Source organism: Callorhinchus milii, unplaced genomic scaffold, assembly GCF_018977255.1.
Source record: "Callorhinchus milii isolate IMCB2004 unplaced genomic scaffold, IMCB_Cmil_1.0 Scaffold7, whole genome shotgun sequence".
NCBI lineage: Eukaryota > Metazoa > Chordata > Chondrichthyes > Chimaeriformes > Callorhinchidae > Callorhinchus > Callorhinchus milii.
Genome location: NW_024704748.1, coordinates 7,191,294 through 7,211,284, shown reverse-complemented (window position 1 = coordinate 7,211,284; position 19,991 = coordinate 7,191,294). Strand labels below are relative to the sequence as shown.

Genomic DNA, 19,991 nt, shown 5'->3' with positions numbered 1-19,991 from the left:
CCATCTTACCCCCCTCCCCATCTTGCCCCCCACCCCCATCTTCCCCCCTCCTCTCCCCTTTAACCCCCCTCTCCCTCACCCTCCCTCCCCCTTACCCCCCTCCCCACCCCCTTACCTCTCCACCCTCTCTCCTCCCCTCTTCTCCCCCTCACTCTCCTATCCTCCTGGGTGGGGTGGGGTGGGTTAAGGAGGGTCTCCTTGGGGCTGAACTGGCTCCAAGTTGACTCGCCTGCCAATGGGCGCGGGGAGTCATCCCACCCAGCTCCTGTTAAACCCTTCAAGTCAAAGCCCACCCCCCCATGGTTGGGTGGTCCAAGCCGGACAAGCAGCGGGAAAGCTCGTCAGACGGGGGTCTCAATGGCAAGTGATGTGCGGGTTTTAACCGCTTAGCCTCTGCCAGCAGTTACCAGCAACGGACACTCTGGGGGGGTCTCCCCGTGCCTCGACTGGTGCCAAAACTGTGCCTGATACCTTCAGCAATTAGGTAAGGTTTTCCTTTAAAACACACATACGCACACAATAATAGTACACACACACACACAATAATAACACACACAATAATAACACACACACAAGAACACACACAATAATAACACACACACACACAATAATAACACACACACTAATAACACACACAATAATAACACACACATACATTAATAACACACACACAATAACACACACACATACAATAATAATACACACGCGCACACACAACAATGACACACACACATACATAACACACACACACATAATAACACACACATAACACATACACACATAATAATAATACACATAACACACACACATAATCATGACACACACATAACACACACACATAACAACATACACACACATAATAATAACACACATAACACACACACACAATAACACACACACACATAATAATAACACACATAACACACATACATAATAATAACACACATAACACACACACATAATAATAACACACACAATAATAATAACACACACAATATTAATAACACACACACGTAATAACACACACATATCATAACACAGACAGAGAAAGAAGTCCAACCCCCCCAAAAAAACGCCCAATTAGGCGCGAAACCCGCCCTCCCTCCGCGCAGTTGGGGCGTGAAACCCGCCCACCCCCTCCAATTGGGCGTGAAACCCCGCCCAAAGCCTGACAGCGTTGGAGGGGGCGCCCGGGCTGCCGCGGGGGGCGGGCAGTACCTTGAGACTTGACGCGCGACCTGTCAATCATGCGGCGTCACTGGGAGCCCGGGGGGAGGGGAGGGGGAGGGGGAGGGGAGGGGGGGCTCTGAGTTGCTCCAACCTCCACAAGAGCATTTGGCCAAAAAGGGTTCGGGTGCCCCAAAGCCGCTGCTCACAGTCAGTTCATCGCAGGCCAACCCCCCCCCCCCCCCCCACACACACACATATATATATATATATGCACACACACACACACACACACACATATATATATGCACACACACACACACATACATATATATATATGCACATATACAACACATATATATATATATATGTATGCACACACACAACCAATTCCCCCCCCACCCCAAACCCACCTCCAGAAATCTGTCATTTTCAACCAGGCAACCAGCAAAACCTTGCAAGTCCCCCCACCGACTGCTTCAAACAGCATTTGCAACCCAGAACTGTTGTGATTATCCTTTTTTTCCCCCTCCTCTCCTCTCCTCTCCTCTCCCTCTCTCTCTCTCTCTCTCTCCCTCTTTTTTTTTGGGAAGACACTAAAGACGGAGCTTTGCTGATTTTTCCCTTTCCCTCTTTTCTCTCTCCTCTCTCTCTCCCCTCCCTCCCCCTCCCTCCCTCTCTCTCTCTCTGTGTGTGTCGGTCTGTCTCTCTCTGTCTCGCCAATTCAAAGAGTATTAGTATTATTATTATTATTTTGGGTGGTGGGGGGGAAAAAAAAACAGATATGGACTATTACTATTTATTAGTTTCTTATTTTATTCCGTTGCTTTTGCTGAAGTCCAGACTTCCAGCTGCAAACACAGAAGGTGAGTACTGTATTTTTTTTATGTTGCACGTTGCCTTTGCTCTCGTCTTAAGTGGATTAAAAGGTAATAATTCTGATTAAATGCAGTTTTTTTTAGAAGACTTTCTCTCTCTCTCTCTCTCTCTCTCTCCGAAAGCTCATGTCAATGCATTGTTGCCTCGAAACTTGGAAGGGAGTGTGGAGTTGTTTGGTGATGGTGGTGGTGGTGGTGGTGGTGGGTGAATGGGGTTGGGGTGTGTGTGGGGTGGAGGGAGGATGGTGGGGGGTGGTGGAAAGTGTTGCATTTTTTGTTAAATTCAGCTGCCAACACCAAATTGTTGGAACAAGTGCGTTACATTTGTGACTTTAACCCGGGTTGGAAAAAAAAACTTGGAAGAAGAAGAGGAGGAGGAGGGGGAGAAGTAGGGGGGGGAGGTGAGAAAAATAAATACCCATCAAATTAGAACCCCCCCCAAAAAAAAGTTGCAATCAAAGGATAATCAGTTGGACATACACAACTTGCGTCTTGTGTTTTTTTTGTCTCCCCATCTCTCTCTCTCCCCCCCCCCCCCACTCCACCCCCACCCCCCACCCACCCACCCACCCACTCACGCACACGCAGATGCACTGCTCTCTGGCGAGTTTAGCGATTATGGACTGATTGTACCGTTCTCGACCGATGCTCAGGGTCGCTATGTCTCGCACCTGGTGTCGGCTGCAGGCGATGCTGATGCTGAGCTGCGCTCCGGGCGGCGTGTGGTCAGGAGCGCAGTGCCCCGGGACGGCCCCGGAGCCCGAGACCTGTACTTCAACCTCACGGTGTTCGGGAAAGAGCTGCACTTACGCTTGAAGCGCAACGACCGACTGGTGGCTCCCGGCGCTGCGCTGGAATGGCAGGAGGGTTTCCACGACTTGTTCGCCGAGCCGATCCGGGCAGACTGCGTGTTTTCCGGGGACATCACAGACATGCCCGGAGCCAGTGTGGCCATCAGCAACTGCGATGGGCTGGTGAGTGTGTGGGAGGGGGGGGATGGGGGGATTGGGGTGGGGGGGGTCGTCTATCGCTGCAATAACCACCCACCGTAACGACTGCAAGTAATAATGTTCACTGCAAATAATAATAACACCGTCCTGAGCATAACTCTGCATTTACTGTACACTGCACTGCAATGATGGGGGAGATGGGGGGCTGGGGGGATGGGGGGGCTGGTGGGGGGGGGGGGGTCGTCTATCGCTGCAATAACCACCCACCGTAACGACTGCAAGTAATAATGTTCACTGCAAATAATAATAACACCGTCTTGAGCATAACTCTGCATTTACTGTACACTGCACTGCAACGATGGAGGAGGTGGGGGGCAAAGGGGGAGGGAAAATAAAATTGCATATGGTTAAAGTTTCAGTGCACGACAAGTAGTAAGACAGAATGTATCTGCTTTTTATATGTGTATATATATACAGACATATTTATAAAAATGTGATTTGTTTAACGGGTTTAAAAACAGCAAGTGAACCGTTTTTTTGGGGGAAAAAAAACGACTTTACTAGAAAGCTCTGCGAATAACGCTCTAAGTTGGCACTGTGTGCTTCCAGTTTGCTTAGAAGTTAGATCTTGGTGTATATATGTGTGTGTGTGTGTGTGTGTCTGTGTGTGTACGTGTGTTTGTACGTATGCAACTGTGCATTGCACACACATGTGTATCACTGTGTTGGGTATAAACGTCGACTTGCAGTTGACTTTCTGGGGTTAAACCAAAGTCAGATAAGAGACCTCGTTTTAACATGGAGTAAAATATGGGAAGCCAGTGGTCACGATTTTGATGACAAGCAGAAACAGACCCCCCCCCACCCACACCAAAAAAAAATAACCTCCCACGAAATGACAGTGTAGAACTTGTGCCCTAATAAATTCAGCCTTCAGCAAGTTTCAATTTTTGCGCCTTTGCCTCTGCATTTCTGATTGGTGAGGAGTTGGGATGATTCCACGTTGATCCTTTTATGGAATGGACGTTTCAACCGCAATATGCGTTAAAGCTTTGCTGTAACCTGTGCGTTGCATTGCTGAAGAGACCACTGCGTGCAATGGCACGATGCGGTTTGGGAGGCGCACTGCGCAATGCGTTGGCTTCACTTGGTTGCATTCTTGTCTGTTGGGCATTTTGGTGCCAACGGCCCCTAATGCGTTTAATACCGATACCTGGATTTTTTAAAATATATATATATATATACCTCATTACGATTATTATTGAGATCTGTACGCAAAACATGGTTGAAGGGTTGTGCAATTGTTTATACCCGACAGTGCCAAGGTGGGCACTTTTCCAGGCGCGTTTGCTATCTGGACTGAAGTGAATAATGCTAAATCTTTGCATCTGGTAAAATGCCTTATCATCACCTCGTCGTCGAGACGTCTCAAAGCCTCCGCGCAGAATACGCTGTAAAGTGGATTGACTGGGGATTTTGTGGGGCAAAACAAGGCAGCCAAATGCGCACAGCAGTGTCCCCGCAAACAATCATGGATTGAGTGACAAAATAATTTTGTTTCTGTATTTTTTGGAGGGATTATTACCCCCGGAAAGTAATCCGCCAATCAACCGACAACCAGGTTCCTACTTACCGCTAGGTAAACAGTGGGGTGTGGAGTAAGGGAACTTGCATAAGGTTTTGCCCCGCCCGGGAATCCAACCTGGCTCCTCTCACTTGCGAGGCAAGTGCTCTAACCGCTGTGCTCCAGGAATCCACAAGGGAAATGATCAATGCCAACTTCACTTGCTGAATATTTTATGATTCAGGGAGAAGTGTTATTACTGCTGTGTTAGGGAGCACGTGAAATCATAATCCCAAACCTATGTCATTTGGTAAATTAGTTACGAAGCAGGGCTTTCTGCTTCTTAAAATAGGAGAGAAAGCATTAATTTTGGAACCCAAATCCAAATTACGATTTTCTAGTTTTATTTCTGGCATTTCAAAGATAGTAATTCATGGGGATCACGTGTTGTAGTGTTGAGATCACAGCTCAGAATAAACGTTTTTGTAATGCCATCTAGTATAAAGGATTGGTGTCCATCCGCTTAAAAGTAAAATAATAAATCCACAAACAAAGCAGTATTTATTATGAAAATAGACAATGAGGATGAAATCTAAACTATAGACTTTAGTCATGTGCTTATATTGCTTAAACATGCATCACTGTGTGCAATTGGCTGCCGCGTTTCACCCACAAAATACAGTCACTCCACTTTACAATGTATTCTGTGAAGAGCTTTGAGACATCTCAACGACGTGACAATGCGCTGGGTCAAATGCAAGGATTCTTATTATCTGATAGTATATGTCTAATAGTGTATAACCCTTGATTAGATTGTAGTCTTGTAACTCAGGTAATTTCTATTTGCCACAAACATACAGTCAATCCACTTTACAATATATTCTATGAAGCGCTTTGAGACGTCTCAACAATATTGTTATTATGATTATTATATAAGATGTGTGCCAACTTTGTTTATGGTCAAAAGACAGCTGGACTTCTGCCTCCTACTGATGCAAGCACATTTCTGTAAATCCTGTTCTGATCTCAGCAACGTAAACTCTGTCCAAGCCCGCAAGGAGTGTCAAGGACAGCAAAAAGGCTGATTCTCAGTGTTAGAAGGATAATAAATGGAGGGATATGAAATGATTAGATAGAGTGCTTCAGCCTCTTCAGAGAGATCTTGAGATATTTATATGTTACTTAATGGATGGAGAAAGTTAAACCTGGATCAATACTTTCAGGCATGCCAAAGCAGGAGAACAAGGATCGTAAATTCAGGGTTGTGAAGGGCAATTAGGTCCAAATACTGGGAATTATTTCTATCCAAAGAAGGTAATCAAGAACTGGATACGATGATTAAGGCTGAGACATTCAATTCAATTCATTCAATAGCCTGTTTCTCTAATCAGAAGACAATAGATTTTCTAATTTGGAAGAATGAATTCAAACTGACCCCTGTGGAGTATAAACACAGGCATGGACTAGTTGGCCCAAGTGGCCTGTTTCCGTGCTGCACGTAGTATGAAAATCCTTGTGAAACGTATCTAAAAGGGTTGCCAACCTGTCCGTTCCCTCTGCTCATGGATATTGGTCTGCTCCATGTCCCCCACTTTGCCCGTTCCACCATCGGAGGTCGGGCCTTCAGCTTTTCTGGTCCCATCCTCTGCAACTCCATCTGTTAGCCCTTTGCTTCACCCCCTCCCTTGCCTCCTTCAAAGGACATCTCAAGACCTGCCTCTGTGACTGTGCCTTTGGTCATCTTCCCAACTCCATTCCTCTTGCCCTCCACACCCCCCCAGATCGGGTGCAAATTGTTTACTGTCGAGCAATTGGGACGTCCTCCTGACGTGAGAGACGCCACATAAATGCAATTTGTTGTTGTTAGTATGTGTGCTGATACAATCAAATGTATCTTTTAAATTTGTAATGTAACATTTCAGAATCTATCTTGTCTGTACATTGCACCAAAGTAGAAGTGGTTCAAGTTATTTTATGTTTTTCAGATTCTATTTGAATTTTATTTACTTCCAACTTTAGATTTAATGGCCCAAAGCATTGAGGAGACTTATACTTGAACTGTCCCTGACCCTAATTTGACAAATTGCCATCTTAAAAAGCCCATTAGCATGGATTAAGTATTACATTCACTATATTATTTACTTTCGTTGCTAGACATTAGTACCTTTTTGAGAAAGTTATGGAGCTAAGTGGATACATATATAAGTGGAAATATTTATCTCTGACTCCGTACAAAGACTACTGTTTGGAATGAAATGCGCACATTAACTTCAGTCTCTTACACCAACGCATAGATGTTAATAAAGTGTCTACATATGGTAGAATTTAATAGTGGTTAGAGAGAGAAAGTGAGAGAAGTTGTAGTTGGAATATAATCTATTGAATTATATTTAGTATTACGCTTGATTGGGTTAGCGTTGGTTTTTAGTTATATAAATTCTAAAATGAAACCTGCTGTTAAACGTTTAAAATGTGTCTTCACTTTGTGTCCGAAGCTTTTCAAAGCATTCCAAATCAATTTTAATGTTCAGAATATGAAATTGCGACACGATCTAGATCGATTAGATCACTCCACAAGAGAAAGTAGTTGTCTAATTTGGGAAAATATGCTGTACTCCACGTACATTTTAATCAAAAAATTCTCAAATAATTCTGTTGCATTATTTTTATCTTTCAATGTAGCTCGCCAGTAACTATTTGACAGATAAACAAGACGTCCAGTGTATCTCACTGTAGCATTTTGAGCATGTTTGAGTGGGTTATTGCATGCTGTTAAGGTCGTACCACTTGATAAAATAAGAATTTTGTCCTTCTTTGGTTTTATATAACCTTGCCTGCCTCCGTGTTTTAATGATAGGTTAGGAGCTGTCCTCATAAGCTAATATTGATGTTGAGATTGGGAACTAAGTATCAGTGAGTTGGCTCAGTATATTGATGCCCAGATCTACTGTGCCAAGACATTTTAGGCATGGGTTTGAGTCTTTTTCTGCCATACTGTATGGAAGAATGGAGGTACCCGTCAGCATTTGAAGCATTTAAATTGATCATTATGCTGCATTAAGGAGGACAACAACAAATTACATTTTTATAGAGCCTTTCATATTGGAAGGACATCCCAAGATGAGCAAGGGGTTGGAGCCAGGGAGGTGTGCGATCAAAGTGGAGGTTCTTGAGACAGGCCTTGAAGGAGGCAAGGGAGTGGGTGAGGCAAAGCACCTGTGGGATGGATTTCCAAAACGTGTGGACTGAAAGGCTGAAGGCCTGACCGCCAATGGTGAGGCAGGCTGGGCAGCAGACATGGAGCAGGCCAGAGCCCGCTGAGTGGAGGGAATGGAGAGGTCTGAATGGAGTTAGCAGGTTCCCTACTAGCAAGTACGGAGAAGCAAAGCTATAGAAGGCTTTGAAAGCAAAGGACGAGGATTTTGAACTCTATTCTCTGAGGGATGCGGAGCTAGTGGAGCCAGGTGAGGATGGGGGTGATAGGTTCACGGTGCTTGGTGAATGAAGACAGATGAGTTGCAGAAAATATTTGCAGAGTGATTTTTTAAAATTACGTTCCTAAAATATAATTGGTTGCACTCAAATGTAACATTTTCTTGAATGCATGTGAAGATTCACCAGCAAGAGTACACTGTGCCCAGAATGCTTTCTCAACAAGGCCAGAGGTGTGCAGGAAGATAATTTAAGGACTGCAAGGCATAATCCAGTACAGATGTTGTCGCATGTTTAACAATTACTATCGACACAGGAAAAGATGTCCAAATTTATTGACTGCCAAAAAAATTCTTTAAATATCTGGTGGCATACATGGATGTTTCACAGCATTTGGGAGCTTTCAGTTAGGAATTTATAGAATTACTTTAGGCATAAATAATCCTGCAAAACACTTTTTTTCCCCTTGCTTTCTCATAAATATACATCATTAGGCAGAATGGAATAATGAAAGCATGGAGAACAAAAAGTACAGCCAAAGTGTTTATGTAAGAGTGGTATAAACCTGACAGCAATTTTGCAATTGCTTAAATTTCTTTATGATGATACTTGTTTTAAAAGCGTGTTAATGTGTTTCAAGTGTATATCACTTTTTTCTGCCATGTTTCTCCTCTGGCCCTCTCCTGAATGTGTTTCTTGTATACGCGGGTGCAGTTCATCCTCCCCCTCCAAATGGTAATTATTCATGTGTGAGACAGTGAGTGTCAGAAGGCTATTTGACGAAAAGATTTATCACAGGTGAGCCCATTCTTGTTGATGCCAAGTCATAATTCTTCCTGCAGGGTCTTTGGCTTGCAGGGTTAACAGGAGCTGAGTTGGATGACTCCCTGCCCAAATTGACTGGTCTGCCCTTCCAAGTCCTGTAATTGAGACTGGCTGTGCTGTCACCAGCTGTGCCCTGGAATACTGCAGACTCGCCTGACTCAGGAACCGGACCACTAAGACCACCACAGAGGGCTGACTCGATTATGAAATTCCATTGCCAGGCATGTCACTTTGGCGCCAGTTCAGCTCCAAGGAGACCCTGCTTAACAGTGCCCCACAAACAGTTGTAGGTTGAGCCAGTTGACTAACAACCGGGTTCCTACTTACTGCTAGGTGTGTGGAGTAAGGAAATGTGCCTAAGATTTTGCAGCGTCGGGGAATGCGTTAACCACTAAGCTACAAGATTCTTTTGGGGAAGCGTAGAACTTCTATAAAATTCAAAAGACTGTTATTTGATCGTGAAAAAATGCTAAATTTTCTTCTCTTCCACTTCTTTTGCACTTTTCAACCAATCAAGCCTCGACATAGAAGCAGTCCTTTTCCAGGGTTTGAGGTCAGACTCTGGAGAATCAGAAGTTGCTGTTGATATGCATCACCGCATATTGCTCCCTTCAGGGCTCTCAAACATAGTAGCTCTTTTGAAGGTGGAGAAGGCATATTTCTTTCATTTGGTTTTCTAAGAAACGCAAAAGTAACTCCTGGCCGAATGCAGCAGAAGACAAGAAACTCATAAAATCATTAATGCAAAAAGGCCTACAGCTACAAAACAAGCTTTTTTTATGATAAACAACTTATTTATTATTATGTTTGCAGACATATTTTATATTTAAATGTTTAAATATTCATTTTCTGGCTCTATTCCATTTTCTTTCTGAAGCATAACTCTAATTTCATTTTCAAAATTCAATTTATTGACAAAGTATCAGAGGAAGGGGTTTGGAACTAAGTATAAGTATCTAGAAATCAGTGATTGGTTGATTAAAACCATTTGTTATGTTGTTGGAGTCAATGAACCTAAAAGCCTCAGGCAGGCACTCCTTGCTTTACATTTTACCTGTTAATTTCCATGCAAGTAAGATAGTGCCAGTTTAAGAGGTTTTGGTTAAAGGGAAATAGGGCAGTATTATTTGCCACGGCATATGGCGGAGTGCAATGTAAACCAATAACAGTAGTAGTATTTGGGCGAAAATATATTTCGCCCAAAAATATACGGTCAATTCACTTTACAGTCTATTCTGTGAAGCGCTTTGAGACGTCGAGAAGATGTGAAAAGCACTATATCAAATGCAAGGATTATTATTATTAATAAAATAAATCTGTGAAATCTTTACAGTCCAGACTATGTCAGTGCCCTTCCAAGACACATAATTTTACCACAAAGTTGTTTAGCTGTTTGTTTGCTCATAAAACCTCAGACCATTACTTAGAAGTCCAGGTTTTGGTGAGAGGTGGTATGTCCATCAATTGGGAATCAACTACTGCTTAAGGAATTGCATTAATATGTTGTATAAATAGTTCAAAAAATATTGTATTCATTCTTTTAATTTTAGTCTTAATAGTACAGTGCACAATGATGGAAATTGAAAGCAGTTTAGCATCTTTAAAGCTACATGATCTTCCTATCTCAACTGTGATACTTATTTCATATTTCAGTAGTGACAAAATCAAATTTTTCCAATTTACTTGGAACATCTTCTTGACATGATAGTCGCTGTACAAACGTAATTTTGTGGTATTTATTCAGCATTTTTCTTCTTCCCAATTTAGCCCCTGATCAGTTGGGATACCAGCAATTCTGTCGACACCATTAATGATGTTTTTTTGTGGATTGACCCACTTAGCAGTATGCTTGAAGGGAATAGAAAGGAGATTCCATGAACTCAGTTAGTTTTGCATCCTTCCCCCCCTCAAAAAAAATAGCTTAGGCTGGGTGTGAAGTCAGGATTGTTAATGTTAATCAAAGTATTGGTTTGCTGGTAAAGAAAAAAATGTCAGATACAACTTTCACTAGTGTTGTGCACTAACAGACTGTAAATAAATTAGAATATAATTTTTCAGGGAAAACAGAGTTATGGTAAGAGGCTGCTTTGTACCATATAGTACATTTTTGATAGATTACAACCAGCTTATGTTGGCCAACAAAAAGGAATAAAGCTGCTTTAAAGCAGTGTTTTGGTTTTGCACAAATGGGTTAGCTGTTCCTGTATGTAAACACTAAAGAACCAAGCAGTGAAGTTTGAATCTCACTGGAGTTTGTCAGGAAACCAGCTTTTTAAAGGCCCCTTCTTTTCTCACATGCTGAGCAGATCCCTTAACTTTGCCAAGGCTCACTAATGAGAAGGAGTTTGATTTTGGGTCGATTCATGAGATGCACACATTTGCGAAAATAAAAAGTTGGTTAAAAAAACATTGTGCTATGGATTTTCTGGATATTTGCTCTTTGACGGTGACTAGGGTCACCTGCCCCAGGCTTGGCATCATGCTCTAACCAATACGCTACAAGTCTCCACAATATTACTACGTTGCAATATTAGATTATTGCAATGTTTATAAAATGCAATAGTGTATATTTTTGACAATAGTGCACAAAACACCTCTATCAAAATTGAAAGTACCAGTATCTGAGTGGGGTGTAACCATATGAGATTGGATGAGGGAGTAGAAAATATTTTAAGATCTGCTTTAAAATATTTTTAAGATCTTTGCAAAATAGATGTATAGTAAATGCATTAAATTGTAACTGTATAAAATAAGTTTACAACTTTACTAAATACAAAGAAACCGTTACAAAAGTGGCTTTGGTATCTGACACAATGTTTGTGAGTAAACTGTGTAGGAAAACACTGTATAATAAATGTTACAGAAGCCAGTGAAAGCCTAAATATTGTTTTGTGGCTATGTAAGTATCACAGAATGCTGATCTTTACTACTGATACAAAATAACTCTGCCTCAAATTCATTTATACAATACATGATTTAATTTGTACAAGAATAACTCACTGAAGTGTAAGGCTTTTCTGGTGCTTTTATTTAGTTGCCCTCCATCCATTCATTACCTGTCAAAGTAACCAGTATTTACCTATGAGCCTTGACAGTTGGATCTGCAGGCTGTTCAACTGCAGGAGGCATTATAGTCCAGCCAAGTTTGTCTTTCTCTTGCACTTCCAGCAAAGCCCAATGGACATTGATCAATTTTTCCCCACACGCTCGTGAAAACAAAGTGTCTAATTTTACACACCCAAAATATTGTGCCATAATGGGGTACCGCTGCTCGCTCAATGAAATCATTGGTCTCAAGTTGAGCGGGATGTGCTAATTATTGTGGGTCAATTCACGAGCAGGTTGGTTGGTCTGTTTCACGTCCCCCGCCTTGCTCGCCCCACTATCAGCGGGCGGGCCTTCCGCCACTCTGCACCCACCCTCAGGAACTCCATCCCGCAGTCCTTCCGTCTCGCTCCCCCACCCTCGCTCACCACCTTCAAGACCCACCTCAAGACCCTCCTCTTCGACCGTGGTATTGATCTCCCTACATCCCCCCTGCCCTCCACCCTCCCCATCCCGACCCCCAGCTTGGGTCCGTAACTCTGTTCCAGCGCCTTGGGACGTCCTCCCGACGTGAAAGATGTTATACAAATGTAATTTTGTTGTTGTTGTTGGGGGTTATCAGTGTTTCCAGAAGCATTACTACAATTTACAGTATCCTGTGAAGCGCTTTGAGGAGTCTCAATGACATGATAAGGCATTATATGCAAGGATTATTATTAATAAGTGATGCAACGCTTGATAAGTAAATTTCCTGATTCTTACATCTGTTTTCTCATATACAAATTATTGCTGCCATAAAATTTCCAGATTAGCATTACCCTTGATAAAAATCAGAAAGTTGGACAATTTAAAATTATCAATTGGTTTTGGTGATAATGGTGAACTTCATTTGGCGAACTTCATTTTGTAAAACACTCCACGACAATATTATTAGCCGAAATTGTCGTTCAGCCAAATCAGCCTGTAAGATTTTGTCCTGGGGTGAAAGTTGTGTGAAATAAATTGGTATGAAACTAATTATCTGTTCCCACTGAATGATTAATAGCACAACTTAACCTTATATAATTGCAGCGCTGAATTCATAGCAAGAGATAATTATTGGGAGAAGTGCGATTATTGCTTGTTACTTGATAATTGATGTCTCACTATCTTTTACAGGCATTAATGTACTACTATTTGACTGAAGTCAGGAAAGTATTATTTATAATAATCCTTGCATTTGATATTTTGTTAGAATATGGTCAAAAGGGGGAAAGGCTGTTGGAGAAAGAACTGCATAAAGCAAGATATTGGAACACTGTCCTTTTACCTCGAGGATCTGGGATCAAATCCAGCCCAGACTCGCGGGATGAAAGTCTCGTCTCTCTGACAGCTGTGAGGGTTGAAAGTAACATGAGCTTGAGCAGTTTCAATCCAGATTCTAATGGGCATTAGTCCATGGCACAAAGCTGCCCATAGTTCGGCACTAATTAGTAATGTCACTCAGGGAGGCCCTAAGGATGTCTGGTGTGGGAAGTAAAAATGTGAGACTGGTGCAATAGTAGTACTCTTCAGAATCTGGGGTTAATTCAGTTTATAAACAGTATACAGTGAGCGTTGGTCTTTTCAAATTGCATGCTATATCTGACGTGAGATAATTGATTCTGATATTGGACAAAATTACACTTACATCATTGCGAAACCTTGTTTTTTTCCATGCAAACATGAGACGTTTTATTTTCTCTCCTCTCCCAAATTGTTTATACTGCTTTATGTGGTTTACAGTGAACAGCTAGGGTTAAAGTACAGGCACTATTGATATAATGTCTAAGGTGCAGGTATAGTGTTCCGATCAGTTATTGTTGCTGTACCTCTCTGCCATCGTAACAAGTAAATGTTCACCTACCGTTAGAGTCCAAACGCTGCACAAACACACCAAGATGTGCAGAGATCACAAATGTCTATCCCACTAAGTTCCTCTTCAAATCTTGTAGTAGAACGAATGATGAATATACATTGAATCAATTCACTTTTCAGTATGAAATTCACCCTTTTGCTTAATATCACCTTTTTCAATTGTCAGGGTCTGTGTGTTTTAATAGTAACTTATCAGTTTCACTAATTCTGTTGTGCTCTTATTTAGTGCAGGAGATAACTCGCAATTCACAGGGAAGGGAGTAGACAGAAAACCTCCAAAGGTGTTGGTTTCTAATGGCAATAATAATCTTTTAAAGAAGAAAAGTGTTGCGCGCAAAATATACAGTCATTTCATTTTACAGTATATTCTCTGAAGAGCTTTCAGATGTCTCAACGATGTGATAATGCACTATATCAAATGTAAAGATTATTGGCATTATAAAGTATGTTAATTTATACAGAAATGTTGCTCTTACTTAAGCACAGTGACTAAATTTTTATATAACTTCTCTTTCTGTATTTTTAGGCTGGATTAATCCGTATAAACAGTGGTGAGTTTTTCATAGAGCCATTGGAAAAAGGGCAGCAATTGGAGGAAGAGAAGGGTCGAGTTCATGTGGTATATCATAGGTCATCTATCAAACAAGAAGTAAAAGGTCAACATATTGAAGGTAATTAAAAACAGATAGCGACTGGGGCTTTCAGTTTAATGCATGAAAGATTTAAAAATGTATATCACAGTTGTCTTTTATACTGTTCCTGGTTTGGATACTGCTAAGTATGGTGATAGGTTTCCGCATATGTAGGAAGCCCAGCTGACCAAACAATAATACTTTATATTGTAATGGAACACCAGAAAGGTTCCTGCATCTTAAAATCTTTAATGGTACTTTTACCAACCACTGATTTGGTTTACTTAACTCTTGTTTGTTTTCATGCTTTCTTTGTCAGTTTTATCCATCCAGTAGTGGATGTGAATATGGTATTGATATGGTAATTTTTTTTATTGAGAACACTGACATTGTGGCATAATAACTTATTGTTTTGCAATGATGCAATATACGGTATGTGTTAGCTGTTACAAGCACATGAAGGAAGTTAGTACACATTGACAATTTAAGGTACATGTTATAGTAATTGCATGACCTGTTTGCTAAAATAACTTGCTGCACAGGCTGTCACATCCTATTCATCTCAACATGAACATTTCTGTATAACATCTTGAGTTCTTCAAGGAAGCTCCTGAATGTGTTGTGTTAATATTTCATGACTTACAAGTTGTTGTTTCAACTACATTTGTTTCTGTACAGTGTACATTTCAAATGCCCTAATAATATTGCACTAAAAATATATTATTTGCTACTGTTTAACTGGTTGGTGGTGATCCCAAGGCAAAACCTTACCACCAGCGTCTTGGGACGTCCTCCTCACATGAATGGTGCTAGATAAATGTAAATTTATATTCTATTGTACCTTGGTAAATGTTTTTCATCTTGCTTGATCACAATCCACTGTTCTGGATAGTTTCAGCGTCAAGCCTTCAGCTTTTCTGCCCCCACCCTTTGGAAATACATCCCACACTTATAAAAACATAAGAAATGCGAGACAAAAAAAAAGACTAAGGTTCATCTTGTTTGCTTTCCACCTTAATGGCGGTCGTATGCACATGTGTCCTGAACTATGTACTTTATCCCATCAAAGTGTGATGAAGACCTATCTATCGTGCGTTCTATGAATTCTATATTAAACAGTGTGCTTAATCACCACATAAAGTTATAGGACCTCATCTATATCAATTCTAGATGGAAATATTAATGGGTTGCGTAATTTACTGCACTTCTTTTTATCTCCTAACATTAAAATGGCTTATGACTATGAAATTCAAAACATTATCACTATTACACACTAGGTTTGGAACGTTGGTAGTTGTATCTGCTTCATGGAGGAGAGGCCTCTGAACCTGTTGAGAATTTCCATTTCCAGGCAGAGATAACAGAGACCTAAAACTCCCTTGACTCACAAAATGGTCTGTAATCTTGACCATGTCTGATCATGAATTTTATGACAACCAACTTTTGAGAACAGTAGTTCCCTTCAAATCAAGTGGTTTAATTGCAGTGAATTTCTCTTGACAATCATGTTTTGAGGGTATAACTTTTGTGCCGTCATAATGAGAGTTACTAACGCACAGGGTCACCAGCTCAAGACAATAACTAGATCTGAAAACATGCTGTGCAGCGATGGACCACTCATCTCTTGATATTTCTCAGTTTTCTTCCAAATGTTGCTAAGGGATTGAAACAACTTGATGGTTTGCTGCATGATATCCTTGCCTGGAAGTCGACATTCCAGGATATATCATTATTCTAGGTATAGCTACTTTGTGCAGAGATGAAAGTTCATGTGTAGGGTGCGTGCAATGCACAGATCATTCATCTGGCTGAAGTCCTTGGAGCCTCAACTACCACTTTGCCTATTAAACTATCTACGATGAGACACTACATCTTGGAACTGTGAAGGCTCCGAGGGGAAGACTGATGTAGAAGCCAACAGATAGAAGTACCTTTGCCTGACAGTACATACCAAGAAGAAGAGAGCAGAGAGATTGAATCTGACAACAGTATCCTCTTCCAGGATTCTGTAAATCTGGACGCCGAGGTTACTCCAGTGTATGAGCTAGAGCGAAGAACTATCTCAACTTGTATTCTGATGGATGAAGAGACACAAGACTTCTGAAGATAACTGGAAAATGTATTGTTGAATCTCTGCAAAACATTCTGAACACATTATTATGCCTTGCCTCCTGCTGTTGTATCATCTTGGAAGGAAGTTTTATGACATGCAGCCTCAAACTGTCTACTCAATGGACTTCCACTGGAGTTAATTGAAGTAGACTTTGCTATGGCATAATAGCCACTCCTCTTATATTATTTATCTTAAATAGAAACTGCTTAATTTTTTGTATTAGCGTATTACCAAACTGCAAAATATTTAAGATGCTGCGTATTGGCAGAATCATTTTCCAGCTTCTAATGTCATTTCAGTATGCAACACGCAAAAATGTGAGCTAGCCCTTGTCTGGCAGAAATGTTTGCTGGACAGCCTTTTGCTTTCAGTTGATGATTAACTGTAGTTTATTTTTCTTTGATTGTTCTTTTAATTGGAATGTCAATTCACCTCGCGCTTTGTTTAATAAACCAGGAAGGTTTTATATGCATCTCATTCATCGAAGAGCTGCCTTACAATGTGCAAGCTCATCAATGTTTCATGTGCCAATGTTCTATGGTTTCTAAGGATTTTTAATAAAACTTTTTTAGTGATGTATTAGATGTATTGTGCCTCATTCCTGGGAATGTGGTGGTGACATGATCATTGTGAGAGGCTCTGTGTAACGATGTAGTAACGCACACAAGATGACGTGATAAACTGCAGTAATTTTGATGTGGTGTAAAAGACTTATGGCATAGCTCGATTTAGTTTAGATGCTGCCCCTTTCCCTGTTGCTAGGACTCCAGTAATATGAACAGTTTAATTAGTGTACGTGCTTAGCAGTCCTGCTGAAATCATGCGTTGATTGGCTTTCAGATGTCTCATTTTCCATACATTCCATAAAGTATGGTCCAGTTCAGCACTGCATAACATCCAGTGCACAAAAATCATCTGTAAGTTCATTCCACCAGAGTAGGAGTACTGCAATTCCATCCTCGTACCCGCATAGGGTGAGACAGCAGTAAACAAAGTGGTTGGTATGGTGGGCTACATTGCCAAATCAGCTGAGTTCAGATTCCCAGAAGTCATGCTCAAGCTGTACAGTGTTCTGCTTGGGCTTCATCTGGAGTACTGCACACAGTTCAGATTGATCCAATGTCAGAGAGCTTCTGAAGCCCTCAAGATAGAACAAAGGAGAGGAGGCAGCCTCTGAATGCGATACAGTGGGCAGCGTCTTTGGATAACAGAGCCCAAAGATTGCAACTACATTTGGTCACTCGATCCACGACTGTTTGTAGGACAATTAGTAATTGGCTGCCGCGTTTCATCCACAAAATACACAATTGACTCATTTTACAATATTTTCTGACGCACTGTGATATGTCTCAACGATATGATCAGGTGCTATGTCAAATGCAAGAATTATTATGAGTGAGGCCAAATGGATGCCTTCTTGTGCTGCAAACTTACTATGGTTTCTAGTTTTAAGAAAGATATACTATGAGGATGGAGGATGCTATTGAAAAATTGTGTCGTACTGCTATCATAATAACATATTTAATTAAAGATTTGTAGGAAGACCCATCTGTTGTGGATGCTATGAATTCTATATTAATCAGATTTTTAGCATTGAAAAGAAATATTTCAAAGAGGACCTTAGAAATATATAAGATGATAAAAGGAATAGAAAAAATAAACCACAATAATATTTTCAGATATACTGGGAAAGTAGAAACAAAGGTTACAGGTTCAGGGTTGTGAAGGGCAATTTAATCATAGATACTTTCTTTGTCTAGAGGATATCGACAGCTGGAACAGGATTTTTAAAAAATTCTTGCGTTTGATATAGCGCCAAAAATGTCTCATTAGAATTACACAGAGAGAAACAGGCCATTTCGTTCAACTACTTTAGATTTTACAAAGCTTTCTGTAAAGCGTGTATACATAGGCAGCCACCGTAGGCTTATTTGCACATAATAATGTCCCACAAAAACCCATGAAATGAATGATCAATTTTATCTAGAGGATTGTTAATAATAAAACAAAATTCTCCATGACCATTATTGGTATGGTTTAGTGGTTTCCTGAAAGCCGAGATGATTCAGATGAGCAAACAGATAATGTCATCCAAGTGAAGCAGGCAGATGCAAAGTTCCATATCACCCATGTATTTTAATGTAGAATTATCTGACCAGAAAGCATGTATTGTACTAATTGCACTAAGATGGCTTTTCATCTTGTAAATCTTGCACCATATTCATGTTAAATGAAGTTGCTTCATTTTTGCACATGTGCATATTCTCATCATAAGACATTCAATACTTTCATTTTTCACTTTGGATTGTCGGACATCCATTGCAGTCCATGTATAGTTTCAAGGCCCAACTGTTCTTCATTACCAATGACCTGCTCATCTATGTAGACAACTCCCCCGATATGTTGCAAGGCAGTGTTTGTGAAGGAAGGCAAGAAAAATAGAAACAGATGGTCAGAGTGAATTACAGGAATGTATGGAGTCCCTCATTGACTTTGGGATTGTGTATGTACTGGCCTGAATCCAATTTTGGACCACACACATGCCTATAATTCACCCTGAACATCCATTATTGTAAACAGTAAACATCATTGGAATTATAACTCATCTTAAAACATTCCCAAGACTTTATGTGAACTGATTTGAGAATAGTTTTAAGATTAATAATAATAATCATAAACCTTGCATTTGATATAGCGCCCTATCACATTTCGAGATGTCCCAAAGCACTTCATAGAAGATACAGTAAAGTGAAATGACTGTATATTTTGTGGGCGAAACACGGCAGCCAATTGCGCACAGCAGTGTCCCACAAACAGTCGTGGAATGAATTACCAAATTATTATATATGTTTTAAGGGATTATTACCCCCGGAAAAGCGATCCGTCAATCGACTAACAACTAGAATCATACTTACTGCTAGTTAAACAGAAGCATGGGGAGTAAGGAAACTTGCCTAAGGTTTCACCCGACCTAGGAATTGAACCAAGGTCCTTTCGCTTGCGAGGCGAGTACTGTAACCAATATGCTACAGGACTTCAGAAAAATTACTTATATTGGAAAATAATTTTATTTTTGTTTATTTCCTTTCCTCCATTTTCATTTCTCTTATTATTTTTAGCTTAACTTTTCTTCATTCACTTTATGGGAGGAATTATCTGGACTGGGCAATAGATGGTTCTAATCGGGATGGCTGGAATGTGAAATTCTTTGACACATACCACTGTTAGATAGATGCTTGAAAAGGAGGAATATTAAAGGAAATAATGAGAGAACCAGCAGGAGAGTGGGAGCAGATTAGGTTTCTCACATGAAAAAAAACAGCAGCATAGAATTTTAGGCCAAATGCCTTATTTCTGTGCTGTAACTTTCTATAATCGTATGGTCGCTATGACCTTCAAAGATCTCCACAGCCTTGCACCATCATATCTCTGCAATCTTATTCAACTCTTGTATGCCTGTTCTGGGCTGGATCTTTTTCCTGTCCCTCC

General features: G+C 40.7%; 1 protein-coding gene across 2 annotated transcripts in view; it reads left to right on the top strand.

Annotated features, from left to right (window-relative positions):
* Positions 1-1,927: 1,927 nt before the first annotated feature.
* Positions 1,928-19,991, top strand: part of LOC103185871 (A disintegrin and metalloproteinase with thrombospondin motifs 14) — a 73,773-nt gene continuing 55,709 nt past the window's right edge. For both annotated transcript variants that reach the window (XM_042336890.1, XM_042336889.1), the window contains exons 1-3: positions 1,928-2,033; positions 2,634-3,019; positions 14,284-14,428. In XM_042336890.1, the coding sequence (XP_042192824.1) occupies positions 1,952-2,033; positions 2,634-3,019; positions 14,284-14,428 (613 nt within the window). In that variant the 5' untranslated portion in view covers positions 1,928-1,951. The remainder of the gene's footprint in view (positions 2,034-2,633; positions 3,020-14,283; positions 14,429-19,991) is intronic.